The sequence below is a fragment of the Eleutherodactylus coqui genome, chromosome 6 (assembly GCF_035609145.1).
Source record: "Eleutherodactylus coqui strain aEleCoq1 chromosome 6, aEleCoq1.hap1, whole genome shotgun sequence".
Lineage (NCBI taxonomy): Eukaryota > Metazoa > Chordata > Amphibia > Anura > Eleutherodactylidae > Eleutherodactylus > Eleutherodactylus coqui.
Genome location: NC_089842.1, coordinates 170,225,884 through 170,251,572, shown reverse-complemented (window position 1 = coordinate 170,251,572; position 25,689 = coordinate 170,225,884). Strand labels below are relative to the sequence as shown.

The window sequence follows — 25,689 nt, the reverse complement described above, 5'->3', positions numbered from 1 at the left end:
CACATGCAGTTACAACTCCCTGTGGACCCACGGCATGGGTGGCTCCCTGGAACCCACCGGCGGTACATAAATATATCCCATTGCAGTGCCCAACACAGCTGATGTAACGTCAGCTGTAATGCAGGTGGGCTAAAAATTCATTTGATTACACTGTAGGCGAGGGCCCCCAAAAATTGGTGTACCAACAGTACTAATGTACCTGAGAAAAATTGCCCATGCCCAACCAAGAGGGCAGGTGAAATCCATTAATCGCTTTGGTTAATGTGGCTTAATTGGTAACTAGGCCTGGAGGCAGCCCAGTTAAAATAAAAATTGGTTGAGGTGAAAGTTTCAACGCTTTAATGAGCATTGAAACGTATAAAAATTGTTTAGAAAAATTATATGACTGAGCCTTGTGGGCCTAAGAAAAATTGCCTGTTCGGCGTGATTATGTGAGGTTTCAGGAGGAGGAGCAGGAGGAGGAGGAGGAATATTATACACAGATTGAAGAAGCAAAAAGGTCAGTTTTTGATGGTGATAGAAAACGATGCTTCCATCCACGGGTGCAGCCTATGTATTGCTTAGGTATCGCTGCTGTCCGCTGGTGAAGAAGAGAAGTCTGGGGAAATCCAGGCTTTGTTCATCTTGATGAGTGTAAGCCTGTCGGCACTGTCGGTTGACAGGTGGGTACGCTTATCCGTGATGATTCCCCCAGCCACACTAAACACACTCTCTGACAAGACGCTAGCCGCAGGACAAGCAACCACCTCCAGGACATACAGCGCGAGTTCAGGCCACGTGTCCAGCTTCGACACCCAGTAGTTGTAGGGGGCAGAGGCGTCACGAAGGACGGTCGTGCGATCGGCTACGTACTCTCTCACCATCCTTTTACAGTGCTCCTGGCAATTCAGCCTTGACTGGGGACCGGTGACACAGTCTTACTGGGGAGCCAGAAAGCTGGCAAAGGCCTTGCAGAATGGTCCCCTGCCTGCGCTGTACATGCTGCCTAATCTCTGCGCCTTCCCCTGCTACCTGGCCCTCGGAACTGCGCCTTCGGCTACTAGCGCTGTCGGATGGGAAGTTTACCATCAGTTTGTCCACCAGCGCCCTGTGGTATAGCATCATTCTGGAACCCCTTTCCTCTTCGGGTATGAGAGTGGAAAGGTTCTCCTTATACCGTGGGTCGAGCAGTGTGTACACCTAGTAATCCGTATTGGCCAGCATGCATGTAACGCGAGGGTCACGAGAAAGGCATCCTAACATGAAGTCAGCCATGTGTGCTGGGGTACCTGTACGCAACACATGGCTGTCCTCACTAGGAAGATCACTTTCAGGATCCTCCTCCTCCTCCTCTGGCCATACACGCTGAAAGGATGACAGGCAAGCAGCATGTGTACCCTCAGCAGTGGGCCAAGCTGTCTCTTCCCCCTCCTCCTCATCCTCCTCCCCCTCCTCCTCCTCCTCAACGTGCTGAGATATAGACATGAGGGTGCTCTGACTATCCAGCGACATACTGTCTTCCCCCGCCTCCGTTTCCGAGTGCAAAGCGTCTGCCTTTATGCTTTGCAGGGAACTTCTCAAGAGGCATAGCAGAGGAATGGTGACGCTAATGATTGCAGCATCCCTGCTCAGCATCTGGGTAGACTCCTCAAAGTTTCCAAGGACCTGGCTGCCAACCAGGCCCACTCTTCTGTAAATAATTGAGGAGGCTGACTCCCACTACGCCGCCCATGTTGGAGTTGGTATTCCGCAATAGCTCTACGCTGCTCATAGAGTCTAGCCAACATGTGGAGCGTAGAGTTCCACTGTGTGGGCACGTCGCACAGCAATCAGTGCACTGGCAGATGAAACCGATATTGCAGGGTCCGCAGGGTGGCAGCGTCCGTCTTGGAGTTGCGGAAATGTGCGCTGACCCGGCGCACCTTTCCGAGCAGGTATGACAAGTGTGGGTAGCTTTTCAGAAAGCGCTGAACCACCAAATTAAAGACATGGGCCAGGCATGGCACGTGCGTGAGGCTGCCGAGCTGCAGAGCCGCCACCAGGTTACGGCCGTTGTCACACACGACCATGCCCGGTTGGAGGCTCAGCGGCGCAAGCCAGCGGTCGGTCTGCTCTGTCAGACCCTGCAGCAGTTTGTGGGCCATCTGCCTCTTCTCTCCTAAGCTGAGTAGTTTCAGCACGGCCTGCTGACGCTTGCCCACCGCTGTGCTGCCATGCCACGCGACACCGACTGCTGGCGACGTGCTGCTGCTGACACATCTTGATTGCGAGACAGAGGTTGCGTAGGAGGAGGAGGAGGGTGGTTTAGTGGAGGAAGCATACACTGCCGCAGATACCACCACCGAGCTGGGGCACGCAATTCGGGGGGTGGATAGGACGTGCGCGGTCCCAGGCTCTGACTCTGTCCCAGCCTCCACTAAATTCACCCAATGTGCCGTCAGGGAGATATAGTGGCCCTGCCCGCCTGTGCTTGTCCACGTGTCTGTTGTTAAGTGGACCTTGGCAGTAACCGCGTTGGTGAGGGCGCGTACAATGTTGCGGGAGACGTGGTCGTGCAGGGCTGGGACGGCACATCGGGAAAAGTAGTGGCGACTGGGAACCGAGTAGCGCTGGGCCGCCGCCGCCATCATGCTTTTGAAAGCCTCCATTTCCACAAGCCAATACGGCAGCATCTCCAGGCTGATCAATTTGGCAATGTGCACGTTTAACGCTTGAGTGTGCGGGTGCGTGGCGGCGTACTTGCGCTTGCGCTCAAACAGTGGCGCTAGCGACGTCTGGATGCTGCGCTGAGAGACATTGCTGGATGGGGCCGAGGACAGCGGAGGTGAGGGTGTGGGTGCAGGCCAGGAGACGGTAGTGCCTGTGTCCTCAGAGGGGGGTTGGATCTCAGTGGCAGGTTGGGGCACAGGGGGAGAGGCAGTGGTGCAAACCGGAGGCGGTGAATGGCCTTCGTCCCACCTTGTGGGGTGCTTGGCCATCATATGCCTGCGCATGCTGGTGGTGGTGGCTCCCCAGCTGATCTTGGCGCGACAAAGGTTGCACACCACTGTTCGTCGGTCGTCAGGCGTCTCTGTGAAAAACTGCCACACCGTTGAGCACCTTGACCTCTGCAGGGTGGCATGGCGCAAGGGGGCGCTTTGGGAAACATTTGGTGGATTATTCGGTCTGGCCCTACCTCTACCCCTGGCCACCGCACTGGCTCGGCCTGTGCCCACACCCTGACTTGGGCCTCCGCGTCCTCGCCCGCGTCCATGTCCTATAGGCCTACCCCTACCCCTCAGCATGGTGTATTACCAGTAGTGCAGAAACAGAACGCTGTAATTAAATGTGCCGCTTATTGGCCTGTGGTTGGAGGCTGACTACGCTTACAGAACGCCAGGAAATAATTTTGCGCAAGCCTGCTGTAACACTTAGCTGGCTGCGTATGAATTTGGAGGACTACTACACCCAGCACAGACCCAGAACACTGAGGACAGTGACAGGCAGCCCAAATAGATTTTTTTCCCCAAATGTTTTTGCAAAGGCCCACTGCCTATATTCAATCAATATGTCTTCTGTCCCTGCCTAACCACCACTTCTGGCCCTGGAGTATGTCAAAGAACTGCAGAGTGTTGCACTGTGGACTGCAATACAGCGGTGATTTAACAGCCCAGACAGAGCCAGGAAATAATTTTGCGCAAGCCTGCTGTAACACTTAGCTGGCTGCGTATGAATTTGGAGGACTACTACACCCAGCAGAGACCCAGAACACTGAGGACAGTCACAGGCAGCCCAAATAGATTTTTTTCCTCAAATGTTTTTGCAAAGGCCCACTGCCTATATTCAATCAATATGTCTTCTGTCCCTGCCTAACCACCACTTCTGGCCCTGGAGTATTACTGCAGGGCGCAATGCTCTGCACGGCCGATATACCAAAAAAAAAAAATGTGCAACACTGCAAAAAGCAGCCTCCACAGTACTGCACACAGTTAGATGTGGCCCTAAGAAGGACCGTTGGGGTTCTTGAAGCCTAAAATACTCCTAACACTCTCCCTATAGCAGCTCTGGCACCAACAGCACTTTCCCTCCTCTATGTCAGAACAAATCTGTGGCGAGCCGCGGGAGGGGCCGATTTTTATACTCGGATGACACCTGATCTCGCCAGCCACTCACTGCAGGGGGGTGGTATAGGGCTTGAACGTCGCAGGGGGAAGTTGTAATGCCTTCCCTGTCTTTCTATTGGCCAGAAAAGCGCGCTAACGTCTCAGAGATGAAAGTGAAAGTAACCCGAACATCGCGTGGTACTCGTCACGAGTAACGAGCATCTCGAACACGCTAGTACTCGAACGAGTATCAAGCTCGGACGAGTACGTTCGCTCATCTCTAGTAGCAACTCCTCTTCCGTCGTGGCTACTGATAAGCACACGTTCCTCAGCCAGCAGCTTTATGCTGCCATATGGTTGTTGCACTTGGACCAAGGAGCTTGCTTTTAGGGCGATTGTGTAGGCTGTAAGAAAAAACACACTACCCTCTATCAGCCACAGGAAAATGGTGCTTGTGAGCACCTCAATAGGACTTTGTTGCATCTTCTGAGAACCAGGGAACATGAGATTAATAAAACGTTGCCAGACTACATTACTGAGCGCGTTTAGGAATATAACAATATAGTGAATGTTGCTATTCCCCTTTCCTGACGATATTTGGAAGATATGGACAGTGTCCCCTCAACATCATGATACTGGCCTGCAAAGAAAATGGAGAGTGGACACCACAGTCTTTTCTGGAGGGGCATTGAAGAGAGATACAAGAGATGTACAATTTGGTGGCCCGGTGACTAGGCTCACATACCCTTACAGCCAACCAGAAGTTAAAGGAGAGTGCAGCTGAGAGATTACGTCATGGTATGAAGCAGGGGTGCTAGACAAGTTGGGAGATTACAGTGGAAATGGGAACCCAGTCCTTATGAAGTTGTACATACACCTTCCAGCAGAGGCGTAACTTGAAGCTTCTGGGCCCTAATGCAAAATCTGTAACAGGGCCCCCAACTATAATGCTTTATTCATAGTTCTGGGCTACCTATATGGAGAGAAGAGGCCTTATGGGCCCCCTAAGGCTACTGGGCCCAGGTGCAACTGCATCCCCTGTAGTTATGCTAGTGCCTTGCAGTGGCCACGAGGTCTGGGAATGAAGCCACTGAAACAATATCCACACAGGCCACAACAGAGACTGTTTACAATGACTTAACTGTGCAGCTGTACATTATCACTATCTTCGTGGGGGAAACAACTAACAGTTGGTATCACATTTCTCCTCAATAAACATGAGCATTTACATAATAATAAACATTAGCAATACACTATAGATCCTAGCAGTTTTGCATAATTCATCAATACCGTAGCATTCCCTATACTAAATATGTACTAAACATCAGCTATCTTACTGCACTATTTCCCATTAGACATTAGCATGTTGACACTTTATATCATTTTCCTAAGCATTTGCATCTGTATCACTTTCCTAATTGAGCATAAACATTCTACATCATTTCTCTGACTGAACTTTATCTAGTAAGTACAGCAGTTTCCTGACTATGGTGAGTTAACTTCTTCTAATCCTTTTAACCACAAGATAATTATTTATTACAATCACAAGGAAGGGGGGTTATTTTCTTTTGGACAAAAGTTGATGTAGTTGGATGAGGGTCTTTTTTGTAACTATGTACTCGTATTGGTAAACTTCAGGCAATTGTTTGTTATTAAAACTAGTAGGATATTCATATCAGCAATAGACCGAATAGAAAAAAAAAGAGACATAGTTAGACCAAATGGTAGCAATTAGGCTGCTTGTTGATGATTTCCGGTTGAAGTAATAGTATACAGAATAAAAATAGGTCAATACAGGAATGAAAGCTAAAAAAGTTATACAACAATGCTAAATTGTACAATGGTTTAATACATAGATGTTCTATTCAAGGGCAGAGCTTAAATGTAATTAATATAAATTAGTGTTGGATGGAAAACTTTTATGTAAATGTTCATTTTCATTTAACTGATTAAATTGGAGGAATACAAATCTTTCAAAAAGCAGATATTTAATGGATCTTTTCTCTGTCTTTTAATTTGTTGCATTAGTCCAGTTAGTTATTTATTCTTGAGAAGCAATGTCTATGGGGGAAAATAATAAACTCATAAAAGTATATAAATGGCCTGTATATAAAATATGGAGAAAAGGTGTCCCATGTAAAATGCCCCCAAAAGACAAGGGGCACGCCCTCTGTTCAGCATAAGAAAGGTTTAGTCTCTAGAGGTGTCAAGGCTTCTTTACCATAAGATCTGTGACTCTTTGGAAAAGTCACTTATGGGCTGGTCACAGCATTAACAGTTGAAGGCTTCAAAAAATCCTTGATGGTTTCATATAATAAAATATTATTAACTCTTATGGAAATGTATAAAATTTTGTTCTGAAAGTTGATTATGATCACCACTTGGGATCAGGAGGGATATTTAATTTTTCAGGATATGTCTTATGAGTTTTTTTCAACTTCTGGATCAACAGGGGGAAAAGAGTTTGAAAGTTTACCCATACCTTTTCTCTTAACCTTCATTCAAGCCCTTGGTGAAACTCGAAGGACATATAGCTTTTTTCAACCATAATATGTAACTATTGACTGATATTTGTCCTTGAAATTTCCACTATTGAGCTTTTCAGACCATTGTAGAACAATGGATGTTTTTAATCATTTTAACTTCAATGTATCTGAACATGCATGGGACAATACTGGGTTGGCAGGTAAACTCTTTAGAGGTGAAAATGTTAACAAATTTAATGGATTGTAATTAATAACTTAAAGTGTAAAACCCAGTGAAGCACAGAAAGCTGATGAGAAATGATCTTCCCAAGTGACACGCAACTTCATCAAATATACAAGATAAATACTTCCCTTTGTTAGTGCTGAATAGTTTTTAGATTCTTTTGTTGGAGGGACATGAACGGTATTCTTTAGTGCTATTTTTTTCTGGACAGTTTACAAAAGCCTGCATGAAATCACTGGAGATTTGTTTCAAATGAACAGTTACTTCAGCTCTATGTTTGCACTGCATACAATTTAAGAGCTCTGTCAATGCTAAACAAAGTTGCTAACAAAGATGAACCATAGAGGTAGACCATGCTTCTGCTATGGCGACCCTGGAGAAAGGGGTGAGTGTTGACTGGGGTACCTGGGGCCTATTTGTAGAAGTGGCTCTATGATCCTACCCTAACAGGTACATGAAAATTTAACCTGTTCATTTTTAGGTATTCAGATGCTGTGTAATGATTGGGTGCTGGTTTGGAGCCTCTTGTGCAAACAGCTAGCATATGTAAATCCAAAATGCCAGCTCACCGCATGGACACAATAACTATTGGTGCATGGACAGGTGCAGGCACACCTCACAGCAATAGAAAACAACTTCCGTGGATATCAGGATGAAAAAAAGGGATTTTATTTTGACATCATGAATAAAAACATCTTCCAAAAAGTTTTTTATGCTCTTACATGTTTCGAACAGAGTTTTAAAATCCATGATGTCAAAATAAAATACTGCTTTTATACTGGTATCCACAGAAGTGCTAGAGGTTTTTGTTTTCTATTGAACAGCTAACATAGTCAAGTGGAGCCAGAGGTCAGTACACAGGAGCAGTAATAGTGGCCAAAAGAGCGGGTGGTGGTGGAGTCAGGTGAAGGCAGACATCGGCACACAGGAGCAGTAATTGCATTGAGAGGAGCAGTTGATACCATAGCTTGACTTGGGGCTGGAAGCACAATAATCACGCAAGGGAGGGAGGTACTAGGCCAGGTTTAAATAGGAAGTCCAATTAGGAAACAGGGTGGAGTCAAGCAGGAACTGGGTTGCAGGAACAAGGAACTAGGAGATGATTCAGGAGGGGAGCTGTCCAACAGGCTGGACATCTCACTGTGGAGAGCTATCGCCCGGAGCACAGGAGATCTCGGGTTTGAGTCCCGACACGCAGCAATTTTTTTTAGCTTTTCATCACAGCATTCCAAAAACCCTAACTTTTTAAGTTCCTATTTACTTCGTTATATGAGGGCTTATTATTTATTTATTGCCTTTTTGGAATTTTTGTCTGGGGGGCTGGCAGTTTTTGTACGCAGCATGTCTAAAGAGTGTGAAGGAGGTCTTGTTTCTTCTACCAGAAGCTTGAGTGGCTGAGCTGTTCTGCTAAGCTCTAGGCTGCTAAACCCCACCCAACTGTAAGGGGTGCAGTGTGAGAAGAAGCACAGAGAGGAGGCCCTGTCTTCCCTATGTCACAAGCACTGACAGCAACATCTAGAAAATAGAAAAGAGGTGTGATGCAGCACTTTTGTGTGGTGCAGCAGAAGTAGCAGAGGCCACCATTAAAATATCTGGAAAGTGGCTGCATTTCCAAGCTGGGAAACAACCAAAGACTTAGCAATGGCACCAGTAACATGTGCAGCCAAAATTCCCAAAGTGAAATGGGGACCGAATGACTGGAGGACCAGAGAGTTAGAGGGGCCAAGTGATTCAGACAGCAGGCATTGTCAAAGTCTGCAGATGAAGAAAAAGTAAAGTGTGAGCGAGTCATGGCAAGCATGGAGCCAAGAATGCTCCCATGCGTTACAAAGTGATTAAGCAGACCTCCTGCAATTTGAAAAGATATCCTGGGGCCAGCATGTGCAAGTTGGCAAACACTCAGATACTAGAGAGTATTTTTACAGCCAGTGGTTAGTGTGCGCATACTGATGTGGACATTGCGAGAGATGGAGATAATAAAAGACAAGCTGCTATGCTGCGAACCGAAACCAAAGTCAAATATGGAGAGCAAGTACCTGAGTGACAAGTGTTCCATGCATAGTTCCCATGCATGTCAAAGTTACGTGTGTGCAAGAGAAGGAGGGCTGATAGGTGAGAAAGAGAAAAGCAGTAGAAAAGTAGTGAACAAGAGAAATGACTATAAAGCAGAGTATAATCATGAATTTCTGCTGGCAAACTGTTAAGAGTCTGAAAGATCCAGAGGCTGGTGTGTGTGAGTGGCGGCAAATCTGGAGGGAGAAGAAAAGCATGCTGAGAGACTTTGAAGTTGGAAATGATCCAGTTTCGAACTGATGAAAGATGCATCCTTTAAGACCATACGCCAGTTATAGAGACTTCTTCGGAGTGTTAAACCTTTCCCCCCAATTAAGCAGTTACTCAAAAAAAGTGATGCTCGATCGAGTAATTGCTCTAAACGAGCACATTCGCTCATCTCTAGTGCTGACCCCTCCTGTGATGAGCTGTAATCAATATTTCCATTTAGTAAATATTTATCTTGCTGTACTAAACTGCCTCCATCTGCCACTGCTGTAACATCACACAACATCCCAACAGCATCTTACACATGCACCCTGAGGTACAGAAAAAACATAACTTTATTCTACAGGTCATTTTGAATGCGGCAATGCCAAATATATATAGTTTATTCTATCCTTTAGTGAGCACAATACGCCTTTTTACTAACCTCACTCAAGGGCTTTAAACCTGCACATACATCTTTTTAAGGCAGTGGCTTGATTGACTACTGACAGCCGAGTTCCTGCTCTAACTACCAGAAGCAGAGAAACTTCAGATCCTGGCAGTTTAACCCCTTACATGCCACAACCAATAGCAACTGCAGCATGTAAACAGATGACAGTGAGAAGGGGCTCTTTCTGTTACCCCAGTACTTGATGCTGCAATAATTTAGTTATGTAATGCCTTGGAATACCTCGTATCCAAGGCATTATTACCTGCCAGTCTTACGCTTACTGAGCCCTCTCCCTCTGTTAAACTTCTTAAAGGGGTTGTCTCGCGAAAGCAAGTGGGTCTATACACTTCTGTATGGCCATATTAATGCACTTTGTAATATACATCGTGCATTAAATATGAGCCATACAGAAGTTATTCACTTACCTTCCCTGCGCTGGCGTCCCTGTCTCCATGGCTCAGTCTAATTTCAGTGTCTAATCGCCCGATTAGACGCGCTTGCGCAGAAGGGTCTTCTGCCTTCGGGTCTGTCCGGCAGCAGTGGCGTTCGGGCTCCGCCCCCTTCTGTGCGTCATCGAGTAGCTCCGCCCATCACGTGTGCCGATTCCAGCCTCCTGATTGGCTGGAATCGGCACACGTGACGGGGCGGAGCTATGCGATGATGCATAGAAGGGGGCGGAGCCAAAACGCCGCTCGTGCCAGACCGAGCCGAAGGCAGAAGACCCTTCTGTGCAAGTGCGTCTAATCGGGCGATGAGATGCTGAAGTTAGACGTAGCCATGGAGACGGGGACGCCAGTGCAGGGAAGGTAAGTGAATAACTTCTGTATGGCTCATATTTAATGCATGATGTATATTAAAAAGTGCATTAATATGGCCATACAGAAGTGCTGAACCCCACTTGCTTTCGCGAGACAACCCCTTTAAGTGCTGAGGTCGCTATTGACCATTTCATCTGAGAGATTAAATGGCCAAGACTTCATGGTTACTTTGAACCCCAGTGATACAGTGGCAAATGATGGTGTAGCACTGTTCCTGTGGTGGCATCATTACTGGGTCATAATAATACAGCCACAAACTGCAATAAACCACCACATCACAGGGTGGGAAGGCGTTAGGAGGATACAATCTTTGGCTACCTAGCTCTAAGGAAAGACTAGACTCCAGAGGACCTGCATTGTTCCACTGTTGGGTGGCAAATGAGGCCAAGTGTCATGGAAGAGGGTCAAGGGGGAAACAAATACCAATCTCTTCCGTCCTTGGTGGCAAATCAAGTCTCTCAATGATACTTCCAATCTGATTATTGCTATATATATTTGGTTATAAAATTAGTTTTTTTTTAGGTCCGATAACCATTGTCTCCAAGCACTGAGCAATTTTAGAAAGTGTATGGTGAAACATCTCAAATTCATTGCTGACTCTTATAGAGAACCCACCTCTCAGTTGTCATCTGCTTTATCTACTCATAAGCTATGAATATTAGAAAGTAAACTAGTGCCTCATCTAGTCAAAGCAACTCAATACGGTGCTGCACACATGATGGCAAGAGACAGCCAAGCTCAGTTTTGCACCTGCTATATTTCCAGATATCAGGTTGAACTCAATATTGGTATAACTACTGTATATTCTGGCACACAACTCTATATGGTCTCTATATATACGCAAGTTATTGATTTGTAGGGAAGCTATATTCACTGCCATTGGCATGTAGGAGAGGTCAGGCTACTGCAGTGACCATCAGCACAATAGCATGTCTCTGCATCATGATTGCCAAGTGGTATATATTTTAGGCTTTGGGTGACTTCAGGCTAACAGCCGAACAATGGAAACTTTCTGCGACCCTGCAGATTATTATTTGTAGGATGAGAATTTTGGATAAGATTTTATTAATGCAATATTTTAGTATATTCTTTAGTCTATCTCTAATGTTCTCTAAAGGTTGGCCATTCTTAGATGTTTCTGTCACTACTGGTCATTTGCACATCTCTTCTTTTTGTGTGCTTAATCTGGGTTAAAAGAAAGTAAACTAGTGCATTGTGCTACGATATACTTCAGGGCAGTTTCAGATGAACGTATTTGCGGAGGCATTTCCGCATGTGAAAATCACGCAGGAAGCGATGCCTTTGATTTCAATAGATTCGTTCAGACAAACATGTTTCTTACATGCAAAATCTTCGTACAAGAAAATATAGGACCTGCTTTTTACAAATGTGGTGAGGCGGAGCAAAAAGACAGAAAGTCACAAATCTTTGTACAAATCCATAATTGCACAAAAAGTTGTGACTTGTTTAAACCAGAAACTGACATAAAGGCTTTATGCATGTCTTCTATAGTATATTTACCTTGAAGAATGCTATGAAGGGGACCAAAGAAATTATCTGAAGGGCTTACAGTACATGTCTTCCAGCACTACTTGCTAGCTACTTGTCTACACCTCAGACTAAGGGTGGCTTCACACGAGCGTGTTTTTGTACGTGCATAGGCACGCACAAAAACACGCTTCTATTTGCAACAATGCATTCCCTTTGGTGTGCTCACATGTCCATGCTTTACAAAGATAGGACATGCGTGCACCATAGGGAATGCATGCATTGTTTTCAACGGAGCCAGGGGTGCTGCCGGCGGCTCCATTGAAAACAGTGGGCTCCCGGCACCCCTGCATTCCTTTTCAGGGAAGAGCTTTACATATAAGCTAATATAAATAAATAAATAATATATCTATATATATATAAAGATGAAAGCCCTCACTAAGTAACTGACTGACTCACTGACTGACTGACTGACTCGCCAAAAGTTCTCCAACTTCCCGATGTCGTAGAAACATTAAATTTGGCACAAGCATAGATTATCTCCAAAATAGGAAAGGTAATTGGGTCCCAACTCGATTATTCAATTCTAGCGCAAAAGAATTGGCGTCGAAATTTTGCGTACAGCTAAATCTGTCACTTCCCAATGTCATAGAAACTTAAAATTTGGCATGGGCATTGATTATGTCATAAATAGGAAAAGCTAATAGGTTCCAACTCGATTATTCCATTCTATGCGCAAAAGAATTAGCATCCAAATTTTACGTACGGAATGTATTTTTCTCACTTTCCAGTGTCATAGAAACGTGAAATTTGGCACGAGCATTGATTATGTCATAAATAGGAAAAGCTAATGGGTCCCAACTCGATTATTCAATTGTAAGCGCAAAAGAATTAGCGTCCAAATTTTACGTACGGAATGCATTTTTCTCACTTTCCAGTGTCATAGAAACATTAAATTTGGCACAAGCATAGATTATCTCCAAAATAGGAAAAGTAATTGGGTCCCAACTCCATTATTCAATTCTATGCGCAAAAGAATTAGCGTCCAAATTTTACATACGGAATGTAATTTTCTCACATAGAAACTTAAAATTTGGCACGGGCATTGATTATGTCATAAATAGGAAAAGTTAATGGTTCCCAACTCGATTATTCAATTCTATGCGCAAAAGAATTAGCGTCCAAATTTTACATACGGAATGTAATTTTCTCACTTTTCGGTGTCATAGAAACGTGAAATTTGGCACGAGCATTGATTATGTCATAAATAGGAAAAGCGAATGGGTCACAACTCCATTATTCAATTCTATGCGCAAAAGAATTAGCATCCAAATTTTACGTACGGAATATATTTTTCTCACTTTCCAGTGTCATAGAAACGTGAAATTTGGCACGAGCATTGATTATGTCATAAATAGGAAAAGCTAATGGGTCCCAACTCCATTATTCAATTCTAAGTGCAAAAGAATTAGCGTCCAAATTTTACGTACAGAATGTAATTTTCTCACATAGAAACTTAAAATTTGGCACGGGCATTGAATATGTCATAAATAGGAAAAGTTAATGGGTCCTAACTCGATTATTAAATTCTATGCGCAAAAGAATTAGCGTCCAAATTTTACATACGGAATGTAATTTTCTCACTTTTCGGTGTCATAGAAACGTGAAATTTGGCACGAGGATTGATTATGTCAGAAATAGTAAAAGCAAATGGGTCTCAACTCGATTATTCAATTCTATGCGCAAAAGAATTAGTGTCCAAATTTTACGTACGGAATGTATTTTTCTCACTTTCCAGTGTCATAGAAATGTGAAATTTGGCATGAGCATTGATTCTGTCATAAATAGAAAAAGCTAATGGGTCCCTACTCGATTATTCAATTCTATGCACGAAAGAATTAGCGTCCAAATTTTACGTGCGGAATGTATTTTTCTCACTTTCCGGTGTCATAGAACCGTGAAATTTGGCATGAGCATTGATTATGTCATAAATAGGAAAAGCTAATGGGTCCCAACTCGATTATTCAATTCTATGCGCAAAAGAATTAGCGTCCAAATTTTACGTACGGAATCCAATTCTCTCACTTCCCGGTGTCATAGAAACTCGAAATTTGGCAGGAGCATTGATTATGTCATAAATAGGAAAAGCTAATGGGTCCCAACTCCATCATTCAATTCTATGCGCAAAAGAATTAGCGTCCAAACTTTACGTACGGAATGCATTTTTCTCACTTTCCAGTGTCATAGAAACGTGAAATTTGGCACGAGCATTGATTATGTCAGAAATAGGAAAAGCTAATGGGTCCCAACTCGATTATTCAATTCTATGCGCAAAAGAATTAGCATCCAAATTTTACATACGGAATGTAATTATCTCACATAGAAACTTAAAATTTCGCACGGGCATTGAATATGTCATAAATAGGAAAAGATAATGGGTCCCAATTAGATTATTCAATTCTATGCGCAAAAGAATTAGCATCCAAATTTTACGTACGGAATGTAATTTTCTCACTTTCCGGTGTCATAGAAACATGAAATTTGGCACGCTCATTGATTATGTCATAAATTGGAAAAGCTAATGGGTCCCAACTCGATTATTCAATTCTAGCGCAAAAGAACTAGCGTCGAAATTTTACATACGGAATCTAATTCTCTCACTTCTTGGTGTCATAGAAACATGAAATTTGGAACGGGCATTGATTATGTCATAAATAAGAAAAGTTAATGGGTCTCACCTCGATTGTTCAATTCTAAGTGCAAAAGAATTACGTCCACATTTTACGTACAAAATCTAATTCTCTCACTTCCCAATGTCATAGAAACTTGAAATTTGGCACAGGCATTGATTATGTCATAAATAGGAAAAGTTAATGGGTCCCACCTCGATTATTCAATTCTAAGCGCAAAAGAATTAGCATCCAAATTTTACATACGGAATGTAATTTTCTCACTTTCCGGTGTCATAGAAATGTGAAATTTGGCACGGGCATTGATTATGTCATAAATAGGAAAAGTTAATGGGTCCCAACTCGATTGTTCAATTCTAAGTGCAAAGAATTAGCGTCCAAATTTTACGTATGAAATCTAATTCTCTCACTTCCTGATGTCATTTTATATAAAGGAAACGTTGCATGGTTACCTCCCCGTGATGTTTCCTGGGTAACGCAGAGAACTATGCAAAATGGTCAACATATGTTTTTCCGGTATCTCTAAAGTAACCACGGCTTCAGAAGATTTTCCGTGTGAACACCAGATAAACACCAGTACCAAATTAACTGGGGCGAAGCCGGGTATATCAGCTAGTATATATATATATATATATATATATATATATATACATATATATATATATATATATACATATATATATATATACATACACACATGCCTGTCCACCACTGCCGTGACCCCCGCGGGGATGAAAAACACATCTGCTGATCTATCAGCATGCGGGGATTTAAAATCTCTGCCTGCTGAAAGAGCTGAATGTGATTGGCTGAGGTGCTCAGCCAATTACAGGCAGCTCTCGTCCATCATTCATTCGGCGAGAGCTGCCTGCATTCACACGTGTTTTTGAACGTACATGGGTGCGCACCTATGTACGCTCAAAAACACGCTAGTGTGAAGCCACCCTAAGGCAGTGTTTCTCAACTCTGGTCCTCAAGGCACCCCAACAGGTCATGTTTTCAGGATTTCCTCAATATGATGATGATGTAATCATTGTCGGTGCCTCAGACATTGCCACAGGTGTTCTTACTATAGGATATCCTGAAAACATGACCTGTTGGGGTGCCTTGAGGACCAGAGTTGGGATACACTGGACTAAGGGCTTAAACACACAACCATGTTTGCAGAGCTTTTTCAGTCTGTGAAAACTATGGTCACAAAAAATGACAAAACAAAACCATTCATTTAGACTAGCGTGATTCTCGTGAAATATTACTACACGCAAGAAAAAAATAGGAAATACCCCATCTTTCGGCTTTTTTTTTCTTGCATGCAATAGCATGCAATAGAGTGCAATAGCAATGGAGTTTCACCAGTAAAACAAAAAAAAAAAGACTTTTCACTGGTTAATGTGCAAATTTGCTCTGTTGGGGCGACGTGTGCCCGTGTGTTCAAGCCCTAACTGAAAGAAGTTAAACGGCTGGTCATATGGATCTCTGACTAAATCATACATGTGAGGATAATACATACTGTTGCTTTTCACATGATCACATGCTGAATGGCAATGTTCTACATATTAGTAAATAGTTAGTAATGGACATGAAGATGGTTAATTGTTTATAATTGAAATGCAGAATTTTTGAACGTTTACCTCATGGACTCGTACCTTTTCTGTATCAATGCCTTTTGACATGGACCACGTTGATACAATGTAATCCATGACCCTTTCGCTAAGGCCTTTAGGAACTTGATAGAGTTTGAGGAAGTCACGCACATTATTCAGCACCTCATGATAGCGGTTGGTGTTGGCATACATTTGCTGGAAAATGGTGGTCACATTTCCAAAAATAGTTGCATAAAGGAGAGCTAAAAGAGAATGGTCAAAGTCAGCGATAAAAGACACAGTCAACAGTTACAGTTTTTCAGAATTAAAAATACATGACAATAGGAAATACATTATAAGGTTTAATAATTCTGTATTATAACAGTAATAACATTATGTATAAAAATGTCAAAGGTAAACAAAATGTTCAAAGGCCATAGAGCCACTCAAACTTTATACATGAAAACTATTTTCTGCGCTGATGCTGCCATCTGTCCACAGCATATTTTTTGCAGCTGTTTTTGCTGTGGATCTGCACCAAAATCCACATCTAAATCCACATGATTTGGTTCAATGCAGTTTTGTGATGCAGATCCACAGCAAATTTCACCCCTTCAACTGAATTGGTGAAGTTTGCTGTGAATCTGTATGAAAATCTGCATGTTGATTTTGAAGCGTTTTTTTACATAAAATGTAACTGGAAGTTTGATGTGGATTTTCCACCCTACACGAGTTCTACTAAGTGTGTGTGTACCCTTAGGGAATTATGCATTAATACAAGGTGATACAATTTTCAAACGCTCATCAGAGTCTCTCACTCTGGATGACCCATCAAGCCCATTCATTACATTGACAGTCCCTTGCATTTAATGATAACTGTGTAAGGGCTCTTTTACAGGGGGGAATTCATGCAGCTAACTTACATGCACAAAAAATTTGACTATTAGAGCCAATGACTTCCTATAGAAACTTTCAGATGAAATAATTTTAGACGAGCAAAAAAGCAAAACAAAATTGCACCTAAAAAGTCTGGACATGAGCAACTGAAATTCCCTGCTGCGTTAAAAGACCTATCTTTGGTGCGCAAATTGCAGAAGCCTCCATAGAGTCCCATGGGAGACTATGCAAAGCAGACAGCAAAGGGAGACTAGGCGAGCGAGATGAAGGGAGTCCCCGGGCAATCTCCTTCATCATTGGGTACTGAATTTATCTCTGCGGGACTGGAGGGATTTCCCCGCAGTGGGGAGAGAGCTAGTGAGATAAAGGGAGTCTTCGGAGAACCCCCTTCACCGCTGAGGATTCCCTTCTCCTGCTGTGGGAGAGAGTTTCTCCTGTAGGGGAGAATAAGGAAATCCCCAGTAGCCTGGGAATCCCTTATTCTCCCATGTAGGAAAAACCTGGTATCACACTGCTGGGGATTTCCTTCTTCTCCCATGCAGAGGAACCTTTCTCTCCCTCCAGCCCTGCTGAGATGAAGGGAAGCCCCACTGAGAAGGGAGTTCCCGCGGGGCTTTCCTTTACCTCTCTCTCTTTTCTCCTGGAGCAGCAGCACTTTTTTAAAGCAACACGCAGCCCCCAATCGTGTGAATGGGCAATTGCACCGCTAACTAAGCTCGGGACTTGATAGCGGTAAATCGTCCATTCACTCAATTTTCTCGCAAGTTAGCCTTGATTTTTTATGTGTAGCTAACTTCTGCATGATTTTGATGCCTGTGTGAAAGAGCCCTAATACTCCATTTTTGTAGGAATACTGAACACTTCTTGCAAACTACCCCCGCAGATTACAATTAGCTCATCATCATAAATCCTTCAAAGAAAAAGGGATTGTGCAAAGGTAAATTAACCATCAGCACAGTACTTGTAAAGGCCCATTTACACTGGACGATTATCCCTAAAAATTCGTCAATCGTTGATCGTTTTAGCGATAATTAATGCGTGTAAATGGGCGTGGGGCACCTGCATTTCGGGCACTTTTTGCTGATCATTAAAATCAAGCTCACCTAAAAATCATCCCTCACTTTTATCAGTCGTTCTCCACAGGGGGAGTGCTGATAGCATTGTTTCCCCATGGAGAACAAAGGATCTGAGCGCAGATAATAGCCTGGGGCTATTAACTGCATTCAGGGAAGCCTTCCTTTGCATACATAATTGTATTTAAGTAGCTGAGTAGCTGCTTAAATACAAATTATTTTTTATGCAAAATAATCGCTCAAAGCTGTCACTCAAGCTTCCTTAGAGCGATCTTTGAGCGATTATCTGCTCATGTAAATGGGCCTTAAGACAGTTGTTGATTTAAAAAAACTCATCCCCTTAGGGCTCCTGCACTCGGGCAATCACTTGCGCAAACTGCTGACAATACAACCTATTAACTTCAATGGGTTCTCTTTACGCCTGTCTGCTCATGGTTAATTTTGCCAGCACACCTTGTTCTGTCCAGATGCACCAGGGTTAACATCTCTTGTGCCTTCCAATCAGGTTAATTACCGTGCTATGTGTCTGAGATGTGTGCTGGTGATTGACAGGTCTATCCACCTATCGGCTCCTCCCGCCTCCCTATAAAGTCCAGCTTATGCTGTTTGGGAGTGTCGGATTATTGTTCTGATGTTCTTCCTGTTGGGGCTAGTGGGTAGTTGTCTCTTGCATAGGTACTGCGGTCCCTGCCTGTCCCCCCTAGTAATCGTAGGGTCAGAGTTGGCGGCCTGGACGTGCCCACCATCAGGGCTATCTCCAGGAAGGGACAGGGGCATGGGTGTAGATCAAGGAGCCCCACGCCGCGCGTACCTAAGCACCCCACTAGTACCGTAACAGTTCTCTCACATTTAGCGTTTTTACGCTCTACTTTCCGTTGGGCAAAAAAATAGGCAACATGCTCTTTTTTGTGTGGATTTGCACCCACGAGGCACTGTAGGAGTCTATGTTAATTGCTAAGTCCAGGGACTAATTAGGCTGCTACGCCAGTTCACTAACACCTGTGCCGATGTGATCATGTCATGGTCTTGTGAGCGAATATATAAATACACTAGTGTGCAGGAGACCTTAGGGTGCTTGTAGACACAGAAATTTATTGTTTACATGAACAAAGATGTCAGGGTTCGCTCATTTGCGTGTGCAGCCTTTTTATACAGGCAGATAAGATAAATTGTTCAGTCGTTCACATTTAAGTGAATGAGAACGACAGAAAGATCAGTATTTAAACCAAAAGATTAGCGAATGAGCCAACAATGATTTCATGCTTGCATGAAATGAATGATAAGCGAATGAATTATTGTTCGCTGTGTTCCCACTAAACAATTATTGTTCAAATTCGAATGATGCAGCAATTTTTTTTAACAAAGCACTCCTATACTGCGTCACCCAGTGGGCCAGAAATAGTTTTACATAACAAGCAGGCTGATCAAGTGCAAAGAAAAATCCAAATTTTGGTAAGAGCAGTGCGATATTTGGGTAGTCAAGCCATGCTTCCTGGAGGTCAAGCTCATGGAGTAAAGTTTTTCTTTTAATTACATAGATTTCTTTTAACAAAACAGTAAAAACTATCACCATGAAAAATGATGTCCAATCTACTATCAGCATGTAAAAGAGCAGGAGAAGCTGAGCAGATTGATATACATGTTTGTGTAAAAAGATTCAATATAACTTCTAACTTATTGATTAAGATCCTTGCTTAGGAGTCCAGTAGGTGGTGACAGTCAGTGATTAACAGCCTTCCCTGTATAAGAATGCATACAGAAACAGCTGTCAATCACTATGTAGCACCGTCTACGGGACTCCTAAACTATGTAGCATCACCTACGGACTCCTAAACTATGTAGCATCACCTACGGACTCCTAAACTATGTAGCACCACCTACGGGACTCCTAAACTATGTAGCACCGCCTACTGGACTCCTAAATTCAGCATAAGAAGGGCTTTAAATGAATAAATTACAAGTTGGATCTTTTCACATCAGACTACAGCATATATCTATCTATGTAGCTTCCATTACTCTGTACTATGCTGCCTGCACATCAGACACCATGTTCAACATGTCAGGCATTTCTTTAAGTATTTTTTTTGTAGGATTTATATTTAAAACTTAATCCACAAGTCGAAGTATTTATGTGGTGTTTTCTGAATAAGATGTCACCTACTAGGCCAACACTATCAATAACATACAGTGAGAGTCTAATTCTGAATCTTTACAGATAAGAATCCTAGGCACCTGGCGGCATTGCTGAACTTCCAACATCAATTTCCTTTAGAAAAACATGGTTTTAGCATTCATTTAGGCGCATATTGGCAAATATTGTAACAGATACACTAAATCAAACTGAAACTTATAACTCTTATTCAGCTTCTTCACTTCAATATGTATGGCACTCTGGCAGGGTGGGAAGTAACAAAATCTGTGACGAAAGGGTGAATACTGTAGCAGAGGAAATGATATATGGTTTTGTTCATAAGGTTCAATTTGTGGATAACTGTGGAGATTAATGTGCTCGGCTCTCGCCTCCAAGAATGAAAGATTGCAGACACTATCCACTATTCCTAATTGACCCTTACTGTAGATCTGTACGGCATACGAAAAGACATGTACAGCTATTTGCCTTCGCACTAGACAAAAAGAATAATATTTATTCTCTATATATATTTATACTGTATATATATACATATATATATATATATATATATATATGTATACACACACACAAACTTTGTAAAAACAAAATCAAACACTTAGAAGAAGTTGCTATTTTGCTTTAAAACTCGGCATGCAGTTACATCTCAGGCAGATATGATTAGAGTTGTGATGTGATTAGATGAACGGTCTTGTCACCTAGGACCCTAAAAGTGTTTCCACCCTTGGCCTGTAAAGGGGCTCTCAGAGGCTACTTGTATGCAGTGACCTCGTTTTCTGCTTGTGTAGAGTTTGTTGACCACTAGACGCCTCTATGATGCAATCAAAGAGATTTCTCATCAAAGAGATGGTCACATCAATGAATTTCCCACCATCTGACCAGACTGTTAGGAGGTGTTGGGACCAGTGGATGTGTGAGGGCATGTACACAAGGCGACCGGGCTCAGGATGCCCTCAACAGATTACCAGTAGAGAGGATCTTCTTTTTTTTACTTTTCTGTGACCACTCCCCAGAGACATCCTCTGACTCCTGGCTGCCTTCAGGAGCCGGGAGCCAGGAGATTTCAAATTTCCCGGGGCTCCTGGCCTTCTGCGCATGTGTCTGATGTAACCAGACCAGATCACCATGGCACAGCACGGAGGACAGGGGTCAGTAATCTCAGTTGCCCTGATGTATCCAATCCATAAGGGCAGCTGAATCTTTAACTTTATTCAACTTTTTATTGACTTTAATGCGATCGTCGCTATCCGCCGGATAGCACCGATCACATTGCCGGAGGGGTGGGGGGCTCCCCACGGCCCCTGATGACAACTCCATGGTGTTGGCTACCTCCGGTAACTGACAGCATGGAGTTGTCACGTCCACAGCCCACAGGGCTTTAATCCTCAGAGTGTGCATGTTTTTACGTACTCTAGAATTAAAGCCCAATTTGCTAGTACGTAAAAACATTATGGGGCCGTCACTAAGGGGTTAATGTTTAGGAATGGTTTTCTTATTTCTGCACAGATTTAAGCAGATTATATATTTGGTGAGGTGCAGTAATCTCTAAGGGCCTCTAGAATAGATGTTAACACACTTGATGTTATTGGTGAAACAAATGTAACACAAACTGTATATACACATAGTGAATAGTAGCCCTTTCTCTATATGTTTTTCTTTTGCACAAGTTATATGGATGGTCACCACTGTTATTTATGGGAAGGGTGAAGCGTAGGCAGAATAACTAGTACTCTAAGGAGGAGGGGGTCACAATTTAAGGATAAAAAACAAAGCAGCACACTGTCTTTAAATTTCTTTGTACAACCAATTTGACTAATTGCACTTTCAATCTAATCTTCTCTGTTATCATGCCTGGTTCATTCAATGTGCAGTTTATAGCATTTTTTAATATATGTTTCATGTTTTTCTTTTATGTCTTTTGTATTTTTTTTTCCTTTTTTGTGCTTATTCAAGATTCAAAATATATCTATTATCATTGAATTCTGCACAATGTGATTCCTCACTGACTCAATGACATTTAGGCACTTTATTTAATTTGTGTGATTTTCACAATAACCGACAGTCACAATAAGTTAATAAGATGGATCACACTGTAATATAAACTAGGGACATTACAGGTATATATAGAAATACTACAAAAGATAAAAATGACTCAGGGAAGCAACATGTTAAGCCCTTAATGACGAAGCCTGTTTGTGCCTTAATACCCACTAATTTCCTTTCATTGTTGCATTCCTAGAGCGATAGCTTTTTAATTTTCCCATTGACATAGCCATATGAAGGCTTGTTTTTTGCGAGACAAATTGTATTTTTAATGGCTTCATTTTTGGGTACATATAATGTATTGTTTCACTTTTTATTAAATGTTTTATGGGGATTGGGAAAAAAATAAATTCTGCATTTGCTTTTTGAATTTCATTTTTACGGCATTCAGTGTGCAAAATAAATAATATTATAAATTATTCTCTGGGTAAGCATGATTCCGGCAATACCAAGTTTATGCAGTTTTTTAATGTTTTGCTATTTTTGTACACAAAAAATAACATTTGATTTTGTGTTGCCACATTCTTAGCTATATTTTTTTATATTCAATCAAACATCACAGTCAACAAAGCTCTGGCCAATCCAGGTATTTGATGTGTTTTATCTCAATCACACCTGATGCAACTAATGAAGCCCATGATTAGTTGCATCCGGTGTGCTTGAGAAAACATTTGATTTGCAAATGTGTTTTCTTATGATAGATTCTATTCAAGATGTTGAATAATTCTGAAACTGCAGCCTTGAAGAATTGAATCTGGAGCAACCACTTATTGTGTTAGTTGTGCTGAGCTATTTAAAACAGCTGGAAGTTTGTAAATATAGCAAATAAACTTAATTTGCATTGGGGGGGGGGTTGAAAAATGTTGCTAGCAATTGCACATATCTGTGGCAGGGAACATATAATAAACACCTTGAAGGCATTAAGCTTGTTCAGTTTGCTTAAAGTAACTTTTCTTGTTGAACATATGCTTAAAACTAAAGCTTGCAAATGTGACCTGATAACCAGTATCATATCAAGTATCATGTTTTTGATATGAAAAATGTATCAGCTGGTGACATAGCTATAAACGTCCCAGTCTCAACTGGGTCCCTAAGCCAGGGCCCTCCTCACTATACTAAGGCCTCTTTCACACAGGCGACTTCACGTGATCCAGTCTCGGCCAAAATTTGCAGTTTCACATTCCATTCACACAAGGAGTCTATGAGAGCTGCTAGCGTATATCAGTCGAAAGATTGGGCAAGACCTAATTTTTCCGATCGCGTATAAAATCGAATGCTGATGTCCTAACTTTCCCGGTGCAATGTTATTACACAGTTAAAAATTGGTCATCTCAATAAATACAATGGAAACCAATGCTTTAGATGGTCATGATTTTTTTTATCATGGCTAAATTAGCTGTGTAAAAATACTTGTGTGAATAAGGCCTAAGGCTGACTGCACAGTTAGTTGTTAGTTTTAATTGTCCTCTCTAGTCCTCCCCCTCTTCTCCAGAGTTTTGAGGTGCTGAAGTAGAGCTGACAGAAGAGGAGGATGCAAAATACATACAAGAGGATGCTTGTTGCATTGGAAGAAATTAACTATTCAATTATGTAGGGGCATAAAGGGAGGCACTATTACGATAGAAAACAAGGAAGGTATTATCATTTTGTGGTGAGCACAACAAAGAAGTTGTTACTGTGTAAGGCACTATTACTGCGCTGGGGCAGTGAGAGGGGGGAGGTAGCAGAAGGACAGGGGCTTTGTGTGCAGTGATAAGTCATGGCTGGAAGAAGTCTTTATGGCGGTCTGGGCTTAGATAGCAGGAAAAATAACTAAAGTAAATTATTACAATCTTGTGAGTCACTGCACATAACTATACTGCATTTACTTTTCAGTATGTAGAACTGGTATCTAACCATTATTTGGTGACTCCAATATGAAGAGCTATACTATCATACATAAAGCTGGGCCACTGTATCTAAGCATTGCAAAAAGTTGTACTATGCTGTCTCTGATGAAAGTATTATGCAGTCTCGGATGTGTGTATACATTTTTTTGTGGGTGGGGTGGTGGGGGTTTATGTCTTGAGATTTGCGTTTTTGATCTTTCAAGAATCTAGCAAGGCCCATGGATACAAATGCTGTATTGATGGAGTCAGGAAAGAGTTGTGTGTGAGGAGCTCTGTATCAGAAAAATGGAGCACTGACTGCAACAAATATATATTTAGGAATTAATCAGAGGACAATTTCGGGACTTATGAAGACATGGTGTTAAAAAGGTTGAGATGCACTTTAAGGCCTTAGTCAGACGGGCGTTTTTAGCCGCGATTTGCACATGCGCATGCGTCCGGCGATTTTATAAAACCATTGCTTTGCAATGGTATCGGACACATGAGCGCTTTTTATGCGCTCGTCCGATAAATTATAGAACAGAAATCGCAGATCGCACCTATCTGCGATCTGCGATTTCTGTTCTCTTCTCTATATGCGCTCAATGGGGCCGGCGGCAGCAGCGCCGACCCCATTGAGAACATATAGAAGACAAATCATTCTTCTCTGCCACAGCTGTAACAGCTGTGACAGAGAAGAACGATGTTTGCCCATTGAATTCAATGGAGCCGGCAATACAGCCGCTCCATTGAAAGCAATTGGCTGCCGGCGTGTGCGGGGTGAATTGTCGGGAAGGGCTTAAATATATAAGCCCTTCCCTGCAATTCATCCTAAAATGTGTTAAAATAAAAAAAAATTGTATACTCACCTTTCCGCTGCAGCCGGAGTCCAGCCGCGGCCGCTGTCAGTTCTCCTGAACTGCTTCTCAGCACTATTTAGCCGGCGGGGCTTTAAAATCCCCACCTGCTGAATGGTCTGCCTCTGATTGGTCACAGCCCTGACCAATCAGAGGCAGGTTTCACTCACACACCCATTCATGAATTCATGAATGGGTGAGTGATTGCTGCCTCTCAGCGCTGAGCCAATCAGGGGCAGGTCTGACTCACATCCATTCATGAATTCATGAATGGGTGTGAGTGAGACATGCCTCTGATTGGCTCAGCGCTGAGCCAATCAGGGGGCAGGTCTGACTCACACCCCCTTCACACCCACTGCAGGACGGCGCGCGGAGCTCCGTCTGCCGGGAGAAGGTGAGTATATATATATTTTTTATTTTTACACATTTTAGGATGAATTGCAGGGAAGGGCTTATATATTTAAGCCCTTCCCGACAATTCATCCCGGGCTCGCCCGCAGCGCATTGCTTTAAATGGAGCCGGCTCTATTGCCGTCTCCATTGAATGCAATGCGCTGGACAGCTCCGGCCCGTTTCTAATGAAACGCGGCTAGGAGCAGATTTTCGGGCAATTTGCGGGCGACTTGCGCGCACCGGTCACGCGATTTGCGGATGCGCATCCGTCATGCGATCCGCAAATCGCGTGAAAAAACGCCCGTCTGACTAAGGCCTAAAAGTTACGTTTGCTGGTGAAATTAGCACAT

At 42.8% G+C, this 25,689-nt stretch overlaps 1 protein-coding gene across 1 annotated transcript in view; it reads right to left on the bottom strand.

The window, feature by feature from the left end:
- The window catches only part of KCNH5 (potassium voltage-gated channel subfamily H member 5), a 343,547-nt gene that overhangs the window by 52,428 nt on the left and 265,430 nt on the right, over nt 1-25,689 (bottom strand). The window contains exon 8 of the mRNA XM_066605821.1: nt 16,123-16,322. Coding sequence (XP_066461918.1) covers nt 16,123-16,322 — 200 coding nt within the window. The remainder of the gene's footprint in view (nt 1-16,122; nt 16,323-25,689) is intronic.